General features: G+C 45.8%; 1 protein-coding gene across 1 annotated transcript; it reads right to left on the reverse strand.

Moving 5' to 3' along the window:
* Positions 1 to 1,309: 1,309 nt before the first annotated feature.
* Positions 1,310 to 18,356, reverse strand: LRRC58 (leucine rich repeat containing 58). The gene is made up of 4 exons (XM_021549047.3): positions 17,839 to 18,356; positions 8,625 to 8,753; positions 7,053 to 7,330; positions 1,310 to 5,608 (listed from the first exon to the last, which is right to left on the reverse strand). The coding sequence occupies exons 1-4, from the start codon at positions 18,354 to 18,356 to the stop codon at positions 5,400 to 5,402; spliced, it is 1,134 nt and encodes a 377-aa protein (XP_021404722.1). The 3' UTR covers positions 1,310 to 5,399.
* Positions 18,357 to 19,752: the final 1,396 nt, after the last annotated feature.

A 19,752-nucleotide genomic window follows, 5' to 3' on the forward strand; every position in this document is an offset into this window, starting at 1 on the left:
GCACTCTGGGAGTAGCTTTGAGCTGCTACCAGTAAGTCCCAGGCCAGGACAAAGAGATGGCCCTACCCTTCTTCAATGCAGCACTTGGACTTTCTCCCAGAATTTTATTTTTAAAGGCTGGCAACTGCAACTCACAACCCTAGTGCAGAGAAAAAGGTGCATATATTCAGCTCTAACTGTCTTGATCACCTAAGGCAGCATGTCTAAGAGAAGTACAGCTCTACTTTATGATGACACACTTCCAATGCATCAACATAACACTTCCCTTTAGATCTGTGCAACTGCATGAGCCTAAAATGTCACTTTGACATTCTGAGCATCTGGTTCAGCCACCTAGTCACTCGCATTTCCTCTGTACTCTTCCTGCTGTTTTAGTGCTAACAGCAGAGGAGAGGGTCTGAGAGCCAAGATTTGCTCCTAAAGATGAAAACATGGGCAACTTGTGTCTGGAATCATTACTTCAAGGATTTTGTTTCCACATATAAGGTAGGCATTAAGAAGGCAAAGAAAAGTGTATCCTTAAATTAGTTAACAAAAGGAAATATGAATATTCTCAGCCTGGCTATTACTGCAATATCATTGCACTCCTCTCTACTTTATGCTTCTCAAACTGGAGCTGCTGCATAATTTGAGAGGTTTTTCCTTACATATGATGTTGAACCATTTCTGAAATAGTCCCTGCTGAAGTGAATATCAAGTAATTTTTGTTTCCCACTGTCCCATTTTCCAATACAGCACATTTCTTCACTGACAACTGGTAATTGCATGGCAGGATCCAAAACATTTTGGCAATAGATCACAAAACCCTTCAGGATGTAGGAGGAAACACGGGATTACTCAAGAAATGGGAACACATTAGCCAGTTAACATGATCAGAAAATTAGCATTCAAAAAGTCATTTACAGGTTTCAAGGTTAGCATATTAAGAGGAAACAATTCACGAAGTTTAGAACTGTTGTTCCATATTGTTGGAAAACTCCACCATGACATCACTTGCTCTTGTTCGGGTATGTATCCTGTCTGTGAGTTACTTCTGCCTTTGAACTGTGGAGCAAATCTCTGCAACACTCTTCCAGAAGTAAAACAGTGTCTGGTTCTGTAACATACACTGGTGTGTCACAAGTGGGCCCCGAGAACCAGGAATTTCAGCAGTCCCTTTGGAAGTCTCTGTGGTTTTACACAGCACAGATCAAATCCCACCCACTCCCACATACAGCTCCCTTTTAATGCGTCCAATCCTACAAGACTTCTGTCTGCAGAAACACCAGAACCAACATGTCAGGAAATAATGGACAAACAACAGCAGAAATAACATTTTTGTAGGTTTAGTGTTTGCAATTTGTTTTACAGCTTATAATGAAATACTGTTAGAGATAGTCTACATTCATATGTTTCAGGCAAAATGCAGTTTTAAAATCATAAGGCACTTTAAGATGTCCTAAAACAAATGCTTATATAAAACGTCAACAAGAGGGCTGGATGAGAACCCTTTCTACCTTTAGGGTTCTGGTCAGTAAATGATCAATTCTCTAGTCAGGCAAGCAAGTGAAATAATCAATAGAAAGGTTTCCAAGACAGAGTTACTGCTGTATTAGTGTGCACTGTGGAGCAGTCTATTTGAAGTGTCTTCAGTTGGGGAGGGAGGGCATGGTGTGAATAAGATGCATTAAAATAGTTCTTTGAACTGGGCAACAAAGATGCATTGCAAGGATTAAGTTTCATTACTTTCATTGGATTAAATTCCTTCCATTCATTATTGCCAACAAGAGTAAGGAACAAAAAGGAGTAGGTTCTCCCTTCCCTCCCCCCCAGTCCCATTATAATTCAACACAAGATTTCAAAGACTTAAAATGACCAGGACAGAAGCCCATGAAAACCTGCATCTGGCCACTTCAGAGTATGTTTAAATATTCATTACTGACTTCCTCAGGTCTCACCTCTTATTAAAGAAACATAAAAGAATTGGCAACTGTCTAAGTTGCTTCCCATCGAATTGAGATTTTGCTTCTTTTAAACACGACCTCACTGTTCCCATCAAGTACCTGCATTCAGAAACACACCAGCAGCTCTCCCTGCAGAGGCCTGCTGGGGCAGCAGATGAATGCAGGCAGGGCCCCAGCCCCACATGGAAAAAGGAATGAGCAACTTTGCTTAACACACTTGTGTCTCAGCTTAAGAACAGCTTCAAAAGCTGGTCATGCAGGGCTGCTGCAGCAACAAGGGGACTGATACCAAAACATTGACTGAAGACTTCACTTGAAGATATATCTTCAGGAGCTGAAATCTGCTAAAAACTGACAGAAAACAAACAAACAAACAAACAGACAGACAGTGGCAAAAACACTGCCTACTTCTCAGGGCTCCTGAGAGGTAGGAACTAGTGCCTATCATCCACCTGCGTATTTTCAAGTTGTGTCTCACCTATTTTATTGCCCAGTACATTTTCAAGTCTTTGGGGGTGAACAGTTGCTGAAAAATGACTCACAGGGGCTCAATGTGTTAGGCACTACAGTATATATCTGCATCCCTAGTCTTCTCGAAATTACCTCAGAGGGAAAAAACCTCAAACCCAACCAACCAACAATTTGTTTTTCATACAAGTTCTTGATTGTTTTAAATTCTGACTTACTTGAATTGCACTTTAAAGCCCAGCAGCAAAAAGAAAACTTGGTTGCTATATTCAGGAATATATATATATATATATATATATATATATAAAATTTAAGACGCATTTTATCAAGTCTAAAAATGCATAGATATCAACTGTGTAAGCTGCCAAGTTTTGATCTGGCTACAGTGAAGAATCTGTGGAAAAAAAGATTACCCTAATAGACCATATAATATTTGGACAGAAGTGGGATGCCTGTTCAGTTAGGAAAGAAACTACAGTTAAGAATCGAGCTAAATTAGAACCAGCCACCACTGGTCTGAACTCATCACACACAGAAGTGCTACTGTGAAAGCAGGAACTCTGATGAAATCTAGCTTTGTGAAGTGAAAAAATTCATGACTTCAAGGCAGCTGCTGCTAAACACAAGAAAGGAAGGTGGTACCTCATGGCCCTGAGCTCAAAAGATCTTGAGATCTCAACTTGTGTGGCTCACTTTTGCTGGCAGGAGAGTCAAGCTCTAGATCACTCAGTTGATTACTATGGTTATATCAGCAGGCAAGTTAAAATTGTGGCTCTGGAATCATCTTACTGTCATTCAGCATTGCTGTGCCTCTGTTCACCTGGGACAAGGAGATGAACAAAACAGGCCACTCAGTGGTTGCAATTTTACTAACAGCATGCAGTTGGTTTCTCTCAAAACCTGTAGTTCTTCTTCCCAAGTAAACCTCATAGAATTTGCTAAAGAGACATCCAGTTGCTTGGCACATACACCTCATTGTGTCTTAAAAATATACTTAAAAAAAATTATTTGGAAAGGCATAGAGCACATGCAATTAATTCCTTGTGGATCAATGCACACAAGGAATCACATGTGTGTGTGAACTAAGTTGCGATGATTAACAATGAACAGGGTATTATTTTACTATTAGATAATTTCAAATTCCAGTTATGTCCAAGGGAAATTGGGGAAATAAAAAGTTCTGTCAAGGAAATGCAAGGCAAGGAATTCAGCTTGCACACCAAGACACACTGGAACATACAAAGTTTCACAGACCATGTTCTTCAGGTCACATGAAAGCAAAAATTGTAGTCTAATTTAAAAAAAAAATCACTAAAGCTAGTTATTAAAAGCAGAATTATCAAAGTGCTTTAATACATAAAGTGTCAAACATAATTAAACAGGACCATTAAGACAGAGCTACCATAAGATGTTCAAATAGGTATATGTGTTTTCTGAATGCAGGAGAGAAGCACAGGTTTTCTAATTACCCTGTAGGGCCTAAGTGGGTTAAGAAAGTTTTTCTTGTTCATTTCAGCTTCTTAACATGATGGTTTTGCTCTGTTCATGCATTCAAAGGCACAGCTGGATTTGCTCTATCAGGAACTGCATCAAAAGGACTGTCTACCATGAAATATTAATAATGGGGCAGCTCTCACAGAGTGAAGCACACAACAGCCTCATAAAGTAGATTTATAGATAGCTGTCAATTTGTAATATTAATTTTATAAGATATTTCTTGATACTTAAAAATTCTGAGCTATTTTCTGCAGCTTTCCCTTAAACATAGTTTAAGATAACTGAGTGTATTATTTGAACCATCAACAGACTGCCAAAGCTATTGCCACAAGAGCAAAAACAAAGAAGGAAGACATTTCAAAAGCACCTTGTGCAAGAAGCCCAGATAACATGCCTTTGCCTCCCTACCAGTTTTTTAATTCTTCTCTTAGGAAAAAAAGACATTCTCCACAGCTCTTCTCTGGGTATTTCAATTCACTGAGCTGCTATGTACCTTAGGCCCATGACCTTAAAGATGGAAAGTAACTCTATCAAGCATAGCAGAGCAAACTGTGGGAAAATGTGTCTGTTTATAAACAAAAAATATCAATTGAGACCTTTCCTACAATTCACAGCTATAAAAGCAGATTTGTTCCAGTAAGCTGAGACTCAAAAGTATGATACAAAGCATCACATCTGGTCCCTTGCACAGGCCACAAGTCTGTAACTGGTATTACAACAGAACAACTTGTCTGTTTTCTGAAGGCACCATAAAGACAGCAACACTTCAGGTGTAATGGGAAGAGGGAAGAGGAGGAAAAATAACAAATACTGTTAGAAGGAAACACTAAGAGCAGCTCAGTATAACAAGGGAGAAAAAAAGGTGGCTCAGTTCTATGATGGCTATAACATCTGTAACAGTACAGAAACCCTACACCTCTAGGCAAAGGAAGAGTAACCAGAGTTTGGAAAAATCTAGTCCTGAATAATAAAAAAAAAAATACAACTTTCATTTTTCAGTGGATGGGTTAAAATCTGTAACTGAGATCAAAGGAGACAGAAAGGAATCAAACTGCTATATTAAACACTGGGGTCCATACATACTCACATGGCATCATTAGCCTGTTTCTGATTTACCACAGTGTTAAAAGATCTGGACAGTCTCCTTTGCTCTGCAGGATGACTGAAGTCCAGTCAAGTTTCATATATTAAAATCCTTCTGAATCCGCCAGTGAGAACAAATCCCTCTCCCAGCCCATCCGAGGGAGGGGGGTGCCTCCCAGCCAGGAGACATTTCTAACAACCCCAGGCAACCTACAGGCAGCATGCTACTGAGTTAGATCTCCTAAGCAGCACTGCACCAAGCAAGTCCAGGCTTGCTAAGATGTTCTGTCCCTGCATGGACTTGAGGACAATTTCTCATGAGCCCTTCAGGCCGGTGGCTCATGCTTCACCATTCCACTATTGCTTTTCAAATCCATTTTCCTTCCCGTCTTCCCCTCTGGCTGCCCGTTATCCCAGAAGGACTTTCTGCATCCTGTGCGCGGCGACGCTGGCCTCGTCCTCAGAGTCAGACTCGCTCTGGGAAGTGGAGCTCTGGGAGGCAGAGCTGAAGGGAGAGGAGCACTCTGGGGAGCACAGGTAGTGCATCAGCGGGAGCCGATACTTCCCACAGAAGTCAACAAACTTGATCTGTCTGACGCAGCTGTCAAAGTACACACCTGTGGGGGAGAGGGAACAGAAACGCATGAGACCTTGTATCCAGAGCCCTGCAAATTCCACAGGGCTTTCGTGCCTGGAGCGTATGCCTTCAATGAGGATTTCACTGGCACTGCACTGCACTATATGTAGGAGCACAAGGGCTGCTGGTGGGATAACTCTGAAAATGTGACATTTCTTTTGTAAAAAATTCCTGTAAAACTGTGTTTGGTAGGTGATTCAGAACAGCACACTCTCCATACAAAGACATAGGGCACTTACTTTCAAATAACACGGCAGTTTCTTCTAACCTTTAGGGAGAAAACTCAGGCTGAGAATTTGCAAACTTCTTCAACATCAAATGAATTAATGCACTCTATCTTCAGACTTGTAAAACCTCTTCTACCAGCTAGTAAAAATGCATTCACAAATAGACCTTCACAGCTCTACTCTTCTTCTGCTTGAGTGAAGCCACCATGCTGAGCTTGGATGCTACTTTCCATGGCAACAGTCTTGATGTAACACACAATTATGTTCTCTTCCTGTCACAGCAAGTGATTTTAGACACTGACATTTTCAGAAGTTTCCAGCAGTGTTTAAAGTCCTAGCAGGTCAGGAGAAAACTTTTCTCCTGCAGTGCTAGAGCAATGCTGCAGTACTGTGCAAGTTCATACAACATAGTGAAAAAGCACAAAAGCACTGTTATCCAAGCTGTGCAAAACTCTTAAGAAACTTTTCTTCCCCTCCCCTATATAAGTCCTGGCCCTTCCATCTTTGCTTGTGAAGCATGCTTTGATATTGTCCTGTAAGAAAATAACAGCTTGCATTATGACTGCAGGATAGATACTAATTAATGGTTTTTTTCCCTTACTCTTCTAAATGCTAAATGTGCAGATCATTTACTCTGGTTAAAGATCAAGCATTGAGCCAAAGTAAGCCAAATTGTTCCAGGCTGTTTTATGAAGTCCTCTCCTTCCAAGATCTGCAGGCTAGTGGTCCCAAGACAGAGCTAAACAAATTACCAACTTAGCAGTTGGTAACTGCTAAGTACTAGAGCCACTCTCCTCTTTTCCACCTAGAAATAATGCTCACCATTCAGCAAGGGTATGTGCAAAAGTTCTGCTGTCCATTACTTGCTCTGAGTTATTTCAAGGCAAATGGATTGGAAACTTCAGATCATAAAACCATAGTTGAGTGCTGGGATGAGCTACAAACACTCTGACAGAAGTGCTGTCTTACATTCCCATGCAAATACAGTAAACCAGCACTGCAACTCTGAATACTGTTCCTCAGTGAACAAAGCTCATCAAAGACAAGTTTCCAGGAGACCTGGAGCCAGGGAAATACAGTCAAAATGTGGCTGCAGTAACACTTTGAACCTGAGTGAGCTTATAAAGTCACAGCAAGTCAGAGGGAGAGGAAACCACAAGGTAAGAGCAGGAAGCAGAGCTGTAAAGGTGAACTTACCCCCACATTTAGGATTGGGGCAGTTGCTGGCCAAGCTCAGGTAGCGGACAAGACTCTCTGGGAGATCGCTGGGAGCGTAGGGAATGTTGCGAGTTTTAATCGTGCGTCCAGCCAGCTCCTGAAGGCTCGGGGGATTGTAGGTCAGGTCCCGCACAAAGCGCACCACCAGCGGGTTCCCACGCAAGCTCAGCTCGTCCAGGTGAACCAGGTTAAGGATCTCTCGGGGAAGGTAAGTCAGCAGGTTATTGTGCAGGCTAAGGGAACGCAGGGAATGCAGCCTAAGGATGGAGATGGAAATCCTGTCAAGATGCGCAAGCAAAATTGCCCCACAGCTGCATTAAGCAGACCTAATTACTCTCTCAGCTCCCACCAATTACTTTTTCTTTGGCTTTTCTCCCTTTTAAAACATAAATTCATGCTAAAAGAACTGTTCTTGCTCCAGTACACACAATGCACTAGAGAACTTGGCTCAGCACCAGAATACCTGCTAAAGAAACACAGTCTTAAACATGCTGCTATCCCTCTCAGTATTCCCCACACACAGCCCCCAAAAAAGGTAGAACAAAAGTGTACAAACTCAGTGCTTTCAGGGGACATAATGTTTCCTTGTACCCGGCATATGCATCAAGAACAGTCCCATGCAGTGCTCTGAATAAGTCACCTGCTCTGTCTCATGCATTAAAGATGATTGCTGGGAGGGAGCCAGCCCTGGAAAGCCCCATGTTTTCATTGCTTGAGGCTGCACCACCTCACGCTGATACCACCAGATCTTAACAAGGTCAGGCCAGCAGTGGCACAGGGGACAAGCAATTATTTTTCTTTTGGACAAGGCTTTCTCCTCTCAGGAAGCACAAAGCAGTGCTCCAGCACAGCACCCAGGGCTGCTCCCAAACTTGTAAAAGTTACAAGACATTGTACTTTAAGAATAATCCCACTACACCCTCAAATTCCAACTTGGAGAACTCCATGCTGCCATTCAATTGCTTTTAGGATTACAGCTATACATCCCATTTTCATTTCCCATCTTAGGCTACGCATACAGATCTGCAGTGTCCTCCTTCCCCCATTATGAACAGACAAAGCAGTAATCTAGCCATTAGAACTGTGCTGTAGGATTACAGCAACACTCTGAGATCCTAAAGTAAGGAATGCCAAGCGAACACAGGGGATGGTACAAGACAAAAGTACACACAAAAAGGTTTTGGGTGAAAGGCAAAACCCATCAAGCATTCATTATTAATAAAACAGTACCATTCTTACTTTTTAAGGTAGCAATTTATATTTTCTGAGTTGCCCAGGTACTTTTCAGGGTCCTCTATAAAAATCTATTAATTCACTGTAAGGTGTAATCTCAGTGATGGTTTTTTAATATAACCCTTTCATTGAGTTTTCCAGATCATATATTCATGGTTTGCCTGCAGTGCACCATGCCAAGGATGTTCTTTTTCAAATACAGTCACATTAACAAACTGAAGGACAAATAGATCTTCACAGGTACTTTTATCCACACACACAGAAGAAAAAGTTCAAAGAGTTAATTACAGCTGGTGGCTAATGACACTAAATACTCACTGTGCGAGCTGAGGTGGAATGCTCTGGATCTTGTTGTCACACAGAACTAGATACCTCAGAGAAGGCAGTTTTGCTAATTCAGGTGGAATTGCCGTAATGAAATTCCCTCCAAGGTACAGAAACTCTAAACTGAAAAACAGAAAAGAATGCATGATTTCACTAATTTCAATTCTCCTTTAAAACTTAGGTTTTCTTTGCTGAGAGCAAAAAAAAAATCCGCTGAGTTGCACATCAAAATTACAACAGAACTGCTGTTTCACAACAGATTATGTTGAGATTTTTACCTCCAGACTCCTGCAGTCACCCTTACACCTGCAGGTAGGTACCAGACAACTGTGTATTCCTACATCAACCCCTTACACAAAGTTCTTGTTCCTATTTCGAAGGATGTGCAGCCTGCAAACATAGGGTCTGCAGCACTTCCAGAGATCCTGTTGCAGCCAGTGGGAGCTCTCAGTTCAGCAGGAGTGAAGCACAAGTGTCTCTCCCTGGAAATCCTGGCCCTGCACCAGCACTAGTTGCTCTTTGTGGAGTCATCTGACTCCTCAGTGACTGGAACCATTAGTCAGAGGCAGGCAGTCCCCCTTTGATACAATTCACATACCAACACCACAGCTGCAACAGCACACAACAGCACAGAGTGCACCTAAGTCACACAAGCACATGCACACAATTTCTCAGAGAGATTGATTTCACTGCTCTGAAGTCATAAAGCCCAAACCAGAAACCATAGCTGGGCTTCACTGCAGTTTGGGCCCAAAAGAAGAATCACTGGATGTCCTGTGAAAACTCAGTGGATGGGAGACAGGAACAGAGAGAGGCACTAAATCCCTTCTGCCAGGTGGAGTAGCCAGTATGTGCTGCACATCCCTGCCATTCTAGGAAGAAAAACTGGCAAGCATTTCTCTTTGAGATAATAGCTTAAAGTCTCCATTCCACAGACTCGGGTAGCTTTCTTTCCCTGTTCTCAGATGTTGTCTGAAAGAGGAGCAAAGGCAGGCTCAGTTTGGGTACATCTTGCTAACCACAGTCCAGCCAAGATATTTCCCATGTTTGAAAAAGGTGGATCCCACAGTCCTGGTCCAGTATCTCCAGTACCCACTGAGGCTGCCTAACTACAATGCACCTTGGCCTTCTCTGATCCAGCAAGCATTGCCTACAGGCCAGGGAAAGTGAACTCATCCAGGTTCCATCAGCCTTCCTTTAAGTACAGGTTATAACTTCCTTGGAATAGGTGACATCTTCGTCTCATCCCAGCAACTGAGAAATGCTATGGATACAACTGGCACAGAAACACAGGACCAGAGCACCCAAAGGACATGGTGCTCCATCCAGACAAGGTCTGAACCCAGAAACTCTGGACCACAGCATATGTGGAGCGCAGAGAAGCTCCCCCCTGAGACCTCCCCTGGGATGAAGCAGGAGAACAGCACACTGAGTCTATTTTGCTCAGTTCTTGCAAGAAACTTGAACCCCAGAGATCCAATGATAGCATCTGCTTGGGCTACAGTGGCCACTACTGCAGCACAAATGTACCTGCCCACCAGCAAGGACAGACCTTTGCAACACACCAGGAGATGTTCGCAGGGCTCAGCTTTCCCTGGGTTCCCCTATATTTTTTGAGTATATCAAAGGCAAGCTAAATAATAGAATTGGACAAAGTGGACAGCAAATTAAGCCTTAAATTGAATTTGATTATATGGAAGGCAGTAACTCCAGACCAAGTGGGACAGCACATTTGGAGGTTACTCTCCATTATTTGAAGGTGCAAGAAAGTGCACAGTGAAAAACCACCACCAATTGCCACTGCTTCAAAGTAACCTTAACCTCTCTTTGACAATCTGTATGTTGAGGAGTGGGGGTAGGAGGAAGGCTGCTGTGCAGAGACCATGTCAAGGAGAGATTATTTTAAATTAACTTTGGATCCCCTAACAAAGCTCTGAGTTTTAACCAAAATTTCTCCTTCAAACTTCCATTGTTTCCTGAGGTGGATTTAGGCTGCTTGGCTCTCATTAGGGACTTAACTGCTTAGTATACAATTCCATACAGTTCCTAACTCCATAACATTGCTGGAGCCCACACCAAAAGCTGTTGGGCAAGGGAATTCTAGCAATGTGGATTTCAATATTTAAACAAGGTTTAGAGGTGTACGAGTTTGCACTTCCTAGGAGAAGTGAATAATTAACTCCTCATCCTTTGTGTTTGAGGACACTAATGCCTGTAAACTGACATGGCATGGAAAAGGTTAGGCACCTCCTACCAGGGAAGGAGAAGAGGGCACAAGTTATACAATAAAAATGTTTTAGGAATTCATTTCAAGGCATAAAATGCATGTGTTTCAAGAGCAGCCTACTGTACAAACTAAGTGTGCAAAAACACTGCCTACAAACTTCTTACAGCTTCCAATCTGTTCCTGTTAAAGTCTGTAATGAGAACACTCAGTCATACCAGGAAGGATATACAGACCTAACATCAGAATACAAACTGTCTCTAACTAAAAACCCACTAAATAAGGTAACTCCTTCACTGGCAACAAAATGCTTCTTAATTTTTTTTTTCTTTTTACTCATCTTCTGAATCACCTTTTTGAGGTCAGAAGACTGAAAACTCATGGGGCCCAGTCTGGTACAGCAAATTCAGAATTTTCACATCAACTTGTGGTATTAATTAGATGATTAATTTATTAAAAAACACAGGAAGGAGGTGTTGAAATTACAAAGAAACTAATTTCAAACATAGGAAAGATATTCTTATAGCTTCCACTGAAACACTGCTCAACGGGAAAACAAAATCCTTAACTCCCATTCCTCTAAGTACAATTTGCTACTAGGCTGATGAAGGTGAAGGAATCAACAACAGCCATTTCTGAAGTGTCTTTCAAACTGAAATGTCAAGAATTGTCTGAGCGAAGCTAATCATGACACAGGATTTTCAAGAGGCATGACCCTTTAATCAAGAGCACTGACCACAGCACTGGGACACAGTTTGTTCCCAGCTCATCTGCTCCTGGCCTGATATTCATGTCACACTCATACTAAGCCTGTATCTGGAGGCAAAGGTGATGCTGGCTCTAGAGCTGTCCTGCTCAGGGCAGGGCAGTTTGCTGCTCAGTAAGACAAGCAGAAGCACTGCTCAGCTCTGCCCTCTTCACACAAGAGCCTGCAGTAATGCAATCCACAGCATTCAGCCCAGGTTTTGCAGGAGGACCACAGCAGGGATGGCACTGAGCTGGGCGAATGCTTCTAACTAACCTTTCACACTTAGACCTAGTCCTTCTGACAATCATTAATCTGTACAATCATTTTGATCAATCAGCTAAGGTCTTATGAACTGCTGTGTACACAGAGGTAGAACTGGATTTTTTCCTGCACTTTCAACAGTCCAGAACCTTCAAAAAGCCAGAGATCAACTATCACCAAATAGACATAGGCTCAGTTTCAATTTTTGAAGCTAGAATGAGTGATTTACTTCCAACCTGCCACACAGACTCAGCTAAATGAGTTTCATGAGGGGACAAACACAAACTAAATCAATCTCAACAGAATCTGAAAAAAAGCCCAACAACCATGTGACAGAGTTACTAATGAGGGTTGACACTTTCTCTCCTGTCTTTTACCAATATTTACAAATACACTTAAAAAAGGCCAGAGTCCCTTTCAGCCTCACACTCAGCAGCCCCCTGCTCAGCACAACCAGTCCTAATTGCTGCCAAACTGAGCCCATCATGTGGTGCTCCTCTCCAGCAGCGCATTTCACACCACTGGGCTGTAGGGTAGCAATGAAAATACTTTTACTTACTAGGAAATGAGTGGAGAAATGCTCAAACAACTATGATAAATTCAAGGGACGGCAGCAAAGTTTAACATGCAAAGAGACGGTACCTTCTCGCTTGAGTATGTCCTTGATGTTTCCAGGTTATCATATAGCACAAATCAAATCCAAAAGCCCCCAAACATTCAGTAAATAAGAAGAGCCACTCTGAGCACTAGAGGTATTTTTTATACCCTATCAATTACCACAGCACTCCCACAGTCATATTTCAAGGGGATAATGTCTTCAGGCATAAGAGATACTCAAATTTTCAATCCACCCTGTTTCCCCACAGATGCTTCTTCGGATAAAATGTAACAGCTGACATCAAACAGATGCATCTAAATAGGTAATATAAAAAAAACTCAAACCAACAATGCTGCCTGAAATAGCTCCGGGTCTTTTTAAGATAAACTTTTTAGCAAGAAATTTCCAGGGCAGTTTTGAGGCTCATGCAAGGGAGGAATTTCAAAGCAGCCCACAATACACTCCTGTTAACCCTGTTCTACGATTTGCTAATTCCTGAGAGAACTGCATAGCCTTTGCTGACACGCAAATTTAAGATCAAACGGTCGTCTGAACGCTATTTGCAAAACGTTTGAAGAGGGGAAGAAGAAGGGAGACAGCAAGCAGATTTCCTAATGCTGTATCTTTATCAAAGCTCTGCTTGCCCTTTTTCCCACACTAACAGCCGTCCTTTAAGTGCATGCTTGTCTAACATGCTTAATGCTACCCACGAATGAAAGCAAACGCTCAGGTTTTCTATGCACCCAAGCCTTTACACAAACCTTGCATGAATCCAGTCAGGCGTTTGAGGTCTTTGATCCCAGCCCTCGCACAGCCAGGCTTTATTAGAGGAATACCAGCAAGAAGGAAAGGAACACACACAGGTCTTTTCCAAGCTCTGCCTGCTCCCAGGGCTCTACAGAGCATGAGAGTATTCACCAGGAGAGTATGACTAAACTCAAAATTCCCATGGGAGACCTGAAGTATCAGCTGCATTTCACTAGGCCCTTGAGAATTATTCATTTCACAGGACACCTGTAGGAGATTTCCCCAGGCCTGCACACTGATCAGGGCAAACCCTGCACCCTTTAAGCCAAAATTAACAGTTGCACCATGAAGATCAGAGCTGTTTTACCAGATTTGCCCTACAAATGTTGTTCCAGGATGGGCACAAGTAGATGGCCACATTTCTAACTCACCAGCTGTAACACACCTTGCCCCATAGTGCATCCCCAGCTGGATCAGCAGAGGGAGGATATGCAGAACCAATGTGCAATGGGATCTCTCTGCAGATCACAGTTCAGGAGCTGCTGAGGGCTGTGGATTGAGTCTGAGAGAGAGTGACTGACCATAACATCTCCCACTGAAAACACAGCAAGGTCAGCAGGGAGAACTGCAGAGAAGATAACACTTGTGTCTGCCTATGCTAAGCTTGTATTTTATCTGGCAACAAACAGGAAAGCAATGCAAAGACGGCTGCTCTCACATGTCTGGTGCATTCCTCACTCTAAATTCACAGCAAGAGCCAATACTCAGGTCTTGCACTGTACTGACACACCAGCTGACAGGAATTGGGGATATTGGGTATACAGAAGGACCTGGCATGGCCTCAACATGATCAAGAAAAAGCCCTCAGCAGGTTCAACGTCTACATTTCTCAGAAACACAGGAGGCTATTGCTGGTCACACTCGATGCTTACAGTGAAACTATGATGAGAGAGCACTGAATTTTCCTAATGGAAAACATGAAGCAAAGGTTATTCACCCCTGGTGTCAGCTTGCTGTGATCAGCATCATCCTACTGCCATCACCAGAGCAATCACAATCATATACTTATGAAGCCATGCAAAAGAAACTTCAAGCATTTTGGTGTTCCTTCCACAACAGCCTAGGAGATAACCAATAATCAGGAACACAGCACTCACTTTCCATGCAGGATCTTGCACTGCACACAAAACATTTGAGTGGGCAAGTATGGGGCAGATTGCTGAAGCCAGAAGGAGCAAGGCATGACAGCAGCAGGACTGGCTGTGGCTTTTATCACCAACCTCATTAACCTAGCAAGACACCAGGAACATGCCAGGGAAGTTTCTGCACAATATCTCTGACCCAAATAGAGCTTGTGTGAAGTGGTGGATTTATTATCTTCCTGTGAGTAACAATACATGGCACACTTATATCCTGCTCCAGGACCTTTGCATTCATAGTCACCAGCATGCTCCTTCTCCTTTGGCAGCTCAGACCCAGCAGCTTTTTATACACTCAACTTTACCACATACACAGACTCCTTACCTGCTACGTTCCTGGCCTTCACTAAAACTGACATGCTGATCCTTCAAAAACTAAAACAGGATCTATGGGGTGCAGAGGAAAGGCATGAAGCTTAGTTAGAAAGAGTATTTAAAAAAACCCAAAAAACTCATCACAGCTCAGACATTCCCTGGAAATCCAAGAAGCATTTCTAGATTTCTGCAACTCCAGTCTGCTCTATGATCAGTGACTGGAGGAAATGGGAAGCTGCCAGGGTCATGGGAAGAAATCACTGCTGGTCTCAGGAAGTCTAGTAGTAGCAGGAGGAATTTGATCAGTAAGAGTGCTGCCTCCATTCCCCTGTAGTCTCAGAGTCCCTGAGATAAAAGAAACATTTCTTTTTATGAGATATTGCACATGGAAAAAGGGTCAAGGTCTTGGCTTGGCAGCAACAGCAAGACTGGCATTTGCAGATTGAGCTGTGAGGTTAATAGAAACCACAACACCAGGTCCCATCTCCAGCTTCTAGAGCTCAGAAACTAACAGAGGTCTCTGTGTTGCTGTGCTGTAACAGCTGGCTCTGCTCTGTCCTTGCTCAGGCTCATTTTACCCACTTCTACAACAAGCACACTCACACTTATGACACCTCTCTTGTCAGCAGGTAGAAGCAGAGTCTGGCAGCAGTTTCTCTCCAGAATATACTTTCTATGTTTTTGGCAAGGTTATCTGGGTCCCAATGAATAGATTCAGGATCCCCTCTGGAGAAACAACACATTAAAAAATGTTGTTTTCTCCCTGTGCTGCGAAAGCATTGTGCAGCTCCCTTTCATTACTTAAGCAGCCCCAGATAGAGAAGTCACTGACGGCAGAGTGGTAAAGAAACTGACAATCCTGGTGGGGCACAGATTTGCTATCTTGAGCTAAAGTTCAATTGTATTACGTTGATGTGTTAGCAGAAGTTCAATGAAGTAGCAGTGGTGACGTGGGCAGCAGACAGAAGCAATGGGATGTGTCTAAGTGTAACTTTTCCACCCAACATGTCACTTTGCAATGATGAACAGACAGTTCAACAGCTTTGTCTGCATTTGTTCTCTCCAAATTCTCCTTCTGTGGATTCCAGCATGACCAGTCCAAGAAAAGCTGCAGGACAGGACAACAAGGAGCCCTGCTTCAGGGCAGGTCAGAGGAACAAAGCAGAGTGTCAGAAGTGCAGCATGGAGCACAGGTCACAGCCTGCTGGAGCACCATGTGCGGTGCCATGGAACCCAGTACTTTGCCGGGGACATGACAGAAGAAAAACAGGGCAGAGAGAGAAAAACCCCACAACCCACAGAGACCCCAGAAACAGCAGCAGGGAGCCTCTGACTCAGAGGTGGGAGCAACTATCAGATCCCAGCCACATCCTGGATGCTATCAGACATGTTATGGAGACAGTGTGGATCACCTTCCTCATACAACTGCCCTCCTCCACTGGCCTCCTCTCCATTGCCTCGTTTCCATTTTCATCCCTGAAGCACCTGTTTCCACACAGAAAAAAAGCTGAGCTTCCTCTTCCTCATTACAAGCCCAAACCAGGATGTATCACAACTCTGCCAAGAGGAATATGGGCATTCTCCATCACTCAAAATGTCTCATAGCATCTCTCAGCCCAGAGAGCTTAACCCAGAATTGCTTCAAATCCTTAACAGGTGCATGCTATGCTACCTGGACAAAAGCCACAAACCCAACTGTATTATACCGCAGCAGACAAAACCTTTCCTCAACAGCACTCATGCAGTTCTGATACCTCCCACCTACACCCATGGGAGACATCACTCTACACATCCTGTGCTTCCACTGGATGCAGCTCAGCTGAGCCATCAGAGTGAATCCAGGTATTTAGGGTCAAGGGTGCTGGAATTTGCATAAGAGAGGCTGCTTCTGGCAAGTCCCTTGGCAAAGAGCTGGAACATACAAAGTTCAGATCCAAAGTCTTAGCAAAGAGCCACACAGAGGCCAGCCTGAAGGTTTGGGAATGCAACAGAATGCACTGAGGTGCCTGTGTCACTTAAGCCACAACAAGCATCCTGCTGGCCCAGGAGAACACCAGGCTTCAGGAGCACCCAACCCAGGCCAGTGCAGGCAGCCAATACCCTGTGCTAAGGCCTGTGTCCCACCCACTGCTGTTCCAATTGCTGTGATTCAGAAAGTTTCTGTATGACCGGCCTGCGGTGGCAGGATGCAGCCCCAGAGACAAATGTGCCACTGCAGCCAAGCCCAGCCTGGGCTCCACACTTGGGATCTGTCAGCATCTGTCAGATTTACATGAGCTGATGGGTTGAGACAAACAGCACAGGACCCCATCCATGACAGCAAGCCCCCAGGGGGACTGCAGCTGTATGGGCAGAAAGGCCCTGCTGTTTTCACGAGCCACAAGCTCATCTTTAGCCTCCTGTGCAGCTCATCGTGCAGCCATGAGCTGCAGGACACATGGGGTTTATCTCGCTGTCACCCAGAGATGTGGGTGGGCATAGGAAGAAAACCACAAGACTCAGACCAAGCACACCATCACCAGAGCGGCCCTGCACCAGGGCAGCCCAGGGACTGAGCAGCGCCAAGAGTCACTCGGTTTGTGAGCACAGAAGGCCCATCATTGCCTCAACAGTACACAGGATCAGCTGGGTTGGAAGGGACCACAGCAGGTCATCTGTTCCAACCTCCCTGCTCAAGCAGGATCACCCTAGAGCACAGAATTGCATCCACTGGAACACATCCAGTGAGGGAGACTCCACAACCACTCTGGGTAACCTGTTCCAGTGCTTGGTCACCCCCACATTAAAGTTTTCCCGCACGTTCAGGAGGAACTTCCTGTGCATCATCATTTTCTGCCCGCTGCCTCTTGTCCTATTTCTTGGCACCGCCAAGAAGAACCTGCCTTCATCCTCAATGTCCACCCTTTAGATACTTTTATACATGTGTGTGGGTGAGGTAAAGAACGTCCTGGAGTTTCGGTAAGTCAACACTGACGAAGAGGAAGAGCCAAGTTAGCGGCAGCAGTGCTTGGAGACACCTGAGGCTGAAGAGAACCGACCCCCCGAGGGGGAGCGTGGCAGGAAACCCGGCCGAGCTGGCCGAGGCTGTCCCTCTTCCCGCGGGGCCCGTCCCTCACCTGTGGAGCTCCTGGATGTCGGGCGGGATGCCGTGGAGCCGGTTGCCGCCGAGGCTGAGGCTGCGCAGCCCGCGGAGCTGCAGCAGCGCGGGCGGCACCTCGGAGAAGCGGTTCCCGCTGAGGTTGAGGACGCGGAGGGAGCGGGCGAGCGGCGCCTGCTCCAGCCCTTTGGGCAGCGAGCCGGGCCCGCCAAGCCGGTTGTTCTTGGCCAGCAGCGTGTGGAGGCACGGCAGGGACAGCAACTCCGTGCCCATCTCCGTCAGCCCCGTCCCGCTCACGTCCAGCACCTCCAGCGCCGGGAACCACTGCGACAGCCCGGCGGGCAGCGGGCCCGACAGCCGCCGCGGCGACAGCACCAGCCGCCGCGCCTCCGCGCTGCGCCGCGCCGCCAGCTCCGCCGCTAGCGCCGGCTCGGGCTCGGGCTCGGGCTCCGACTCCGGCTCGGGCTCCGACTCCAGCTCCATCGCCGGCTCCGGCGCCGGCTCCAGCTCGGGGCTCCCCCCGCCAGCCGCCGCCATCCCGCCCGCACTGACCGACGGCCCCGCGCGTCACCCCGCCCCGGCCCGCCCCGGAACAGCGCGGCCCCGCCGCCCCCCGCCGCATGCTCGATCCCGGGCGCGCTCTCATGCAGGTTGCGGGGCGCCCGCGGGTGGGCGGCCGAGGGAGAGGGAGCGTCCGGCGGCCCCGGAACGAGCACGGAGGGCGGCGGGCGCGGCGGGAGGCGCCCCGTGGCGGCGGCTGCCCGAGGGCCGCGGCTGCCCCGTCCCGCCGCTCGCCCCGGCTGCGGCCGCGCTCTGCTCCCGGCGGGCCGGACTTGCCGTGCTGGTGCGGAACCGCCGGCTGCAAATGAAATGCCACCCGCTCCCTGCCAAGTGCTTTACTCCAAGCTCGGGACACCAGAGCTGCTCAGTGTAAAATTAAAGCGTAGCCTTTCCTGGGCCCTTTTCGGTCATCCTCGGAGCCCGAAGAAGAGAGAGATGCTGCCTGAGCCCCTGTGCCCCATGGCCTCTCCCTTGTGGCAGCTGGTGGGGCAGCCTGGCCCAGCTTCCCTGGCCAGCGGGTGTTTTGTCCAAGGGTTGATCTGGTTTGGTCCCTGCAGGACAGGGAGGTTGGAACTGAGCGACCTTTAGGTCCCTTCCAACCCAAAACATTCTGTGGTTCTGTGAGCTGCTGCCGCGGAGCACCAAAAGGGCACTGAGGGACTCCCAGAAGAACCTCAGTGCGTGTCCTTGCCTGGATTGAAAAGACAGCTTTGTTCTCGAGGGGCCCTGGCAGGAGTTAATCCATAACACACGGGTCTGTCGGGCGAAGCGATCTGACACGAAGCGGTCTGACGCTGGCCACCGACCGGCGTGGAGCTGACCCCTGTTGTACCACACATATGCAAACGGGAGGTCAGGATCTGTGATTTCCGTTCATTGCTCTTTGAACAGACTAAAATCAGTGTAGTCAGTAACCAGAAGAAGCAGCAGCCATGTGTGATAACAATAAGATTCACAACCCAGAGGAACTTTTGCCTCAACTAAGTCCAGGCTTAAGAGGCAGACTTGCTTCCTTGTGATGTATAGAGAAGCCAAAAAGAAGGGAATAGCAACCTCCCACCTGCTCAAAACACTTCATGTACACAGAAGTCTTTGTCATCTTAGACTGGAAGAAACACACAAAATCACAGTTTGCAGGTACCAGCCAAGAGTTTAAAACAACATGTGAAGTAGCAACAATGCTGACTTCAAAGGTGTCCAGAATACTAAGGACAAAACCCATGGTCCACTTGTCCTGCCTTTGGTGCTCTTATGAACTCTGGATTTTATCACCACAAATATTTTGACATGACAGCTCCTGTTGCTGAGACGAGGAAGTTGTCAGGGCTATGCCCAGCCTTCAAGAAAGTGTGCCCCAGTGGGTAGGAATGAA

This window comes from Lonchura striata, chromosome 2, assembly GCF_046129695.1.
Source record: "Lonchura striata isolate bLonStr1 chromosome 2, bLonStr1.mat, whole genome shotgun sequence".
In the NCBI taxonomy this organism is placed as follows: domain Eukaryota; kingdom Metazoa; phylum Chordata; class Aves; order Passeriformes; family Estrildidae; genus Lonchura; species Lonchura striata.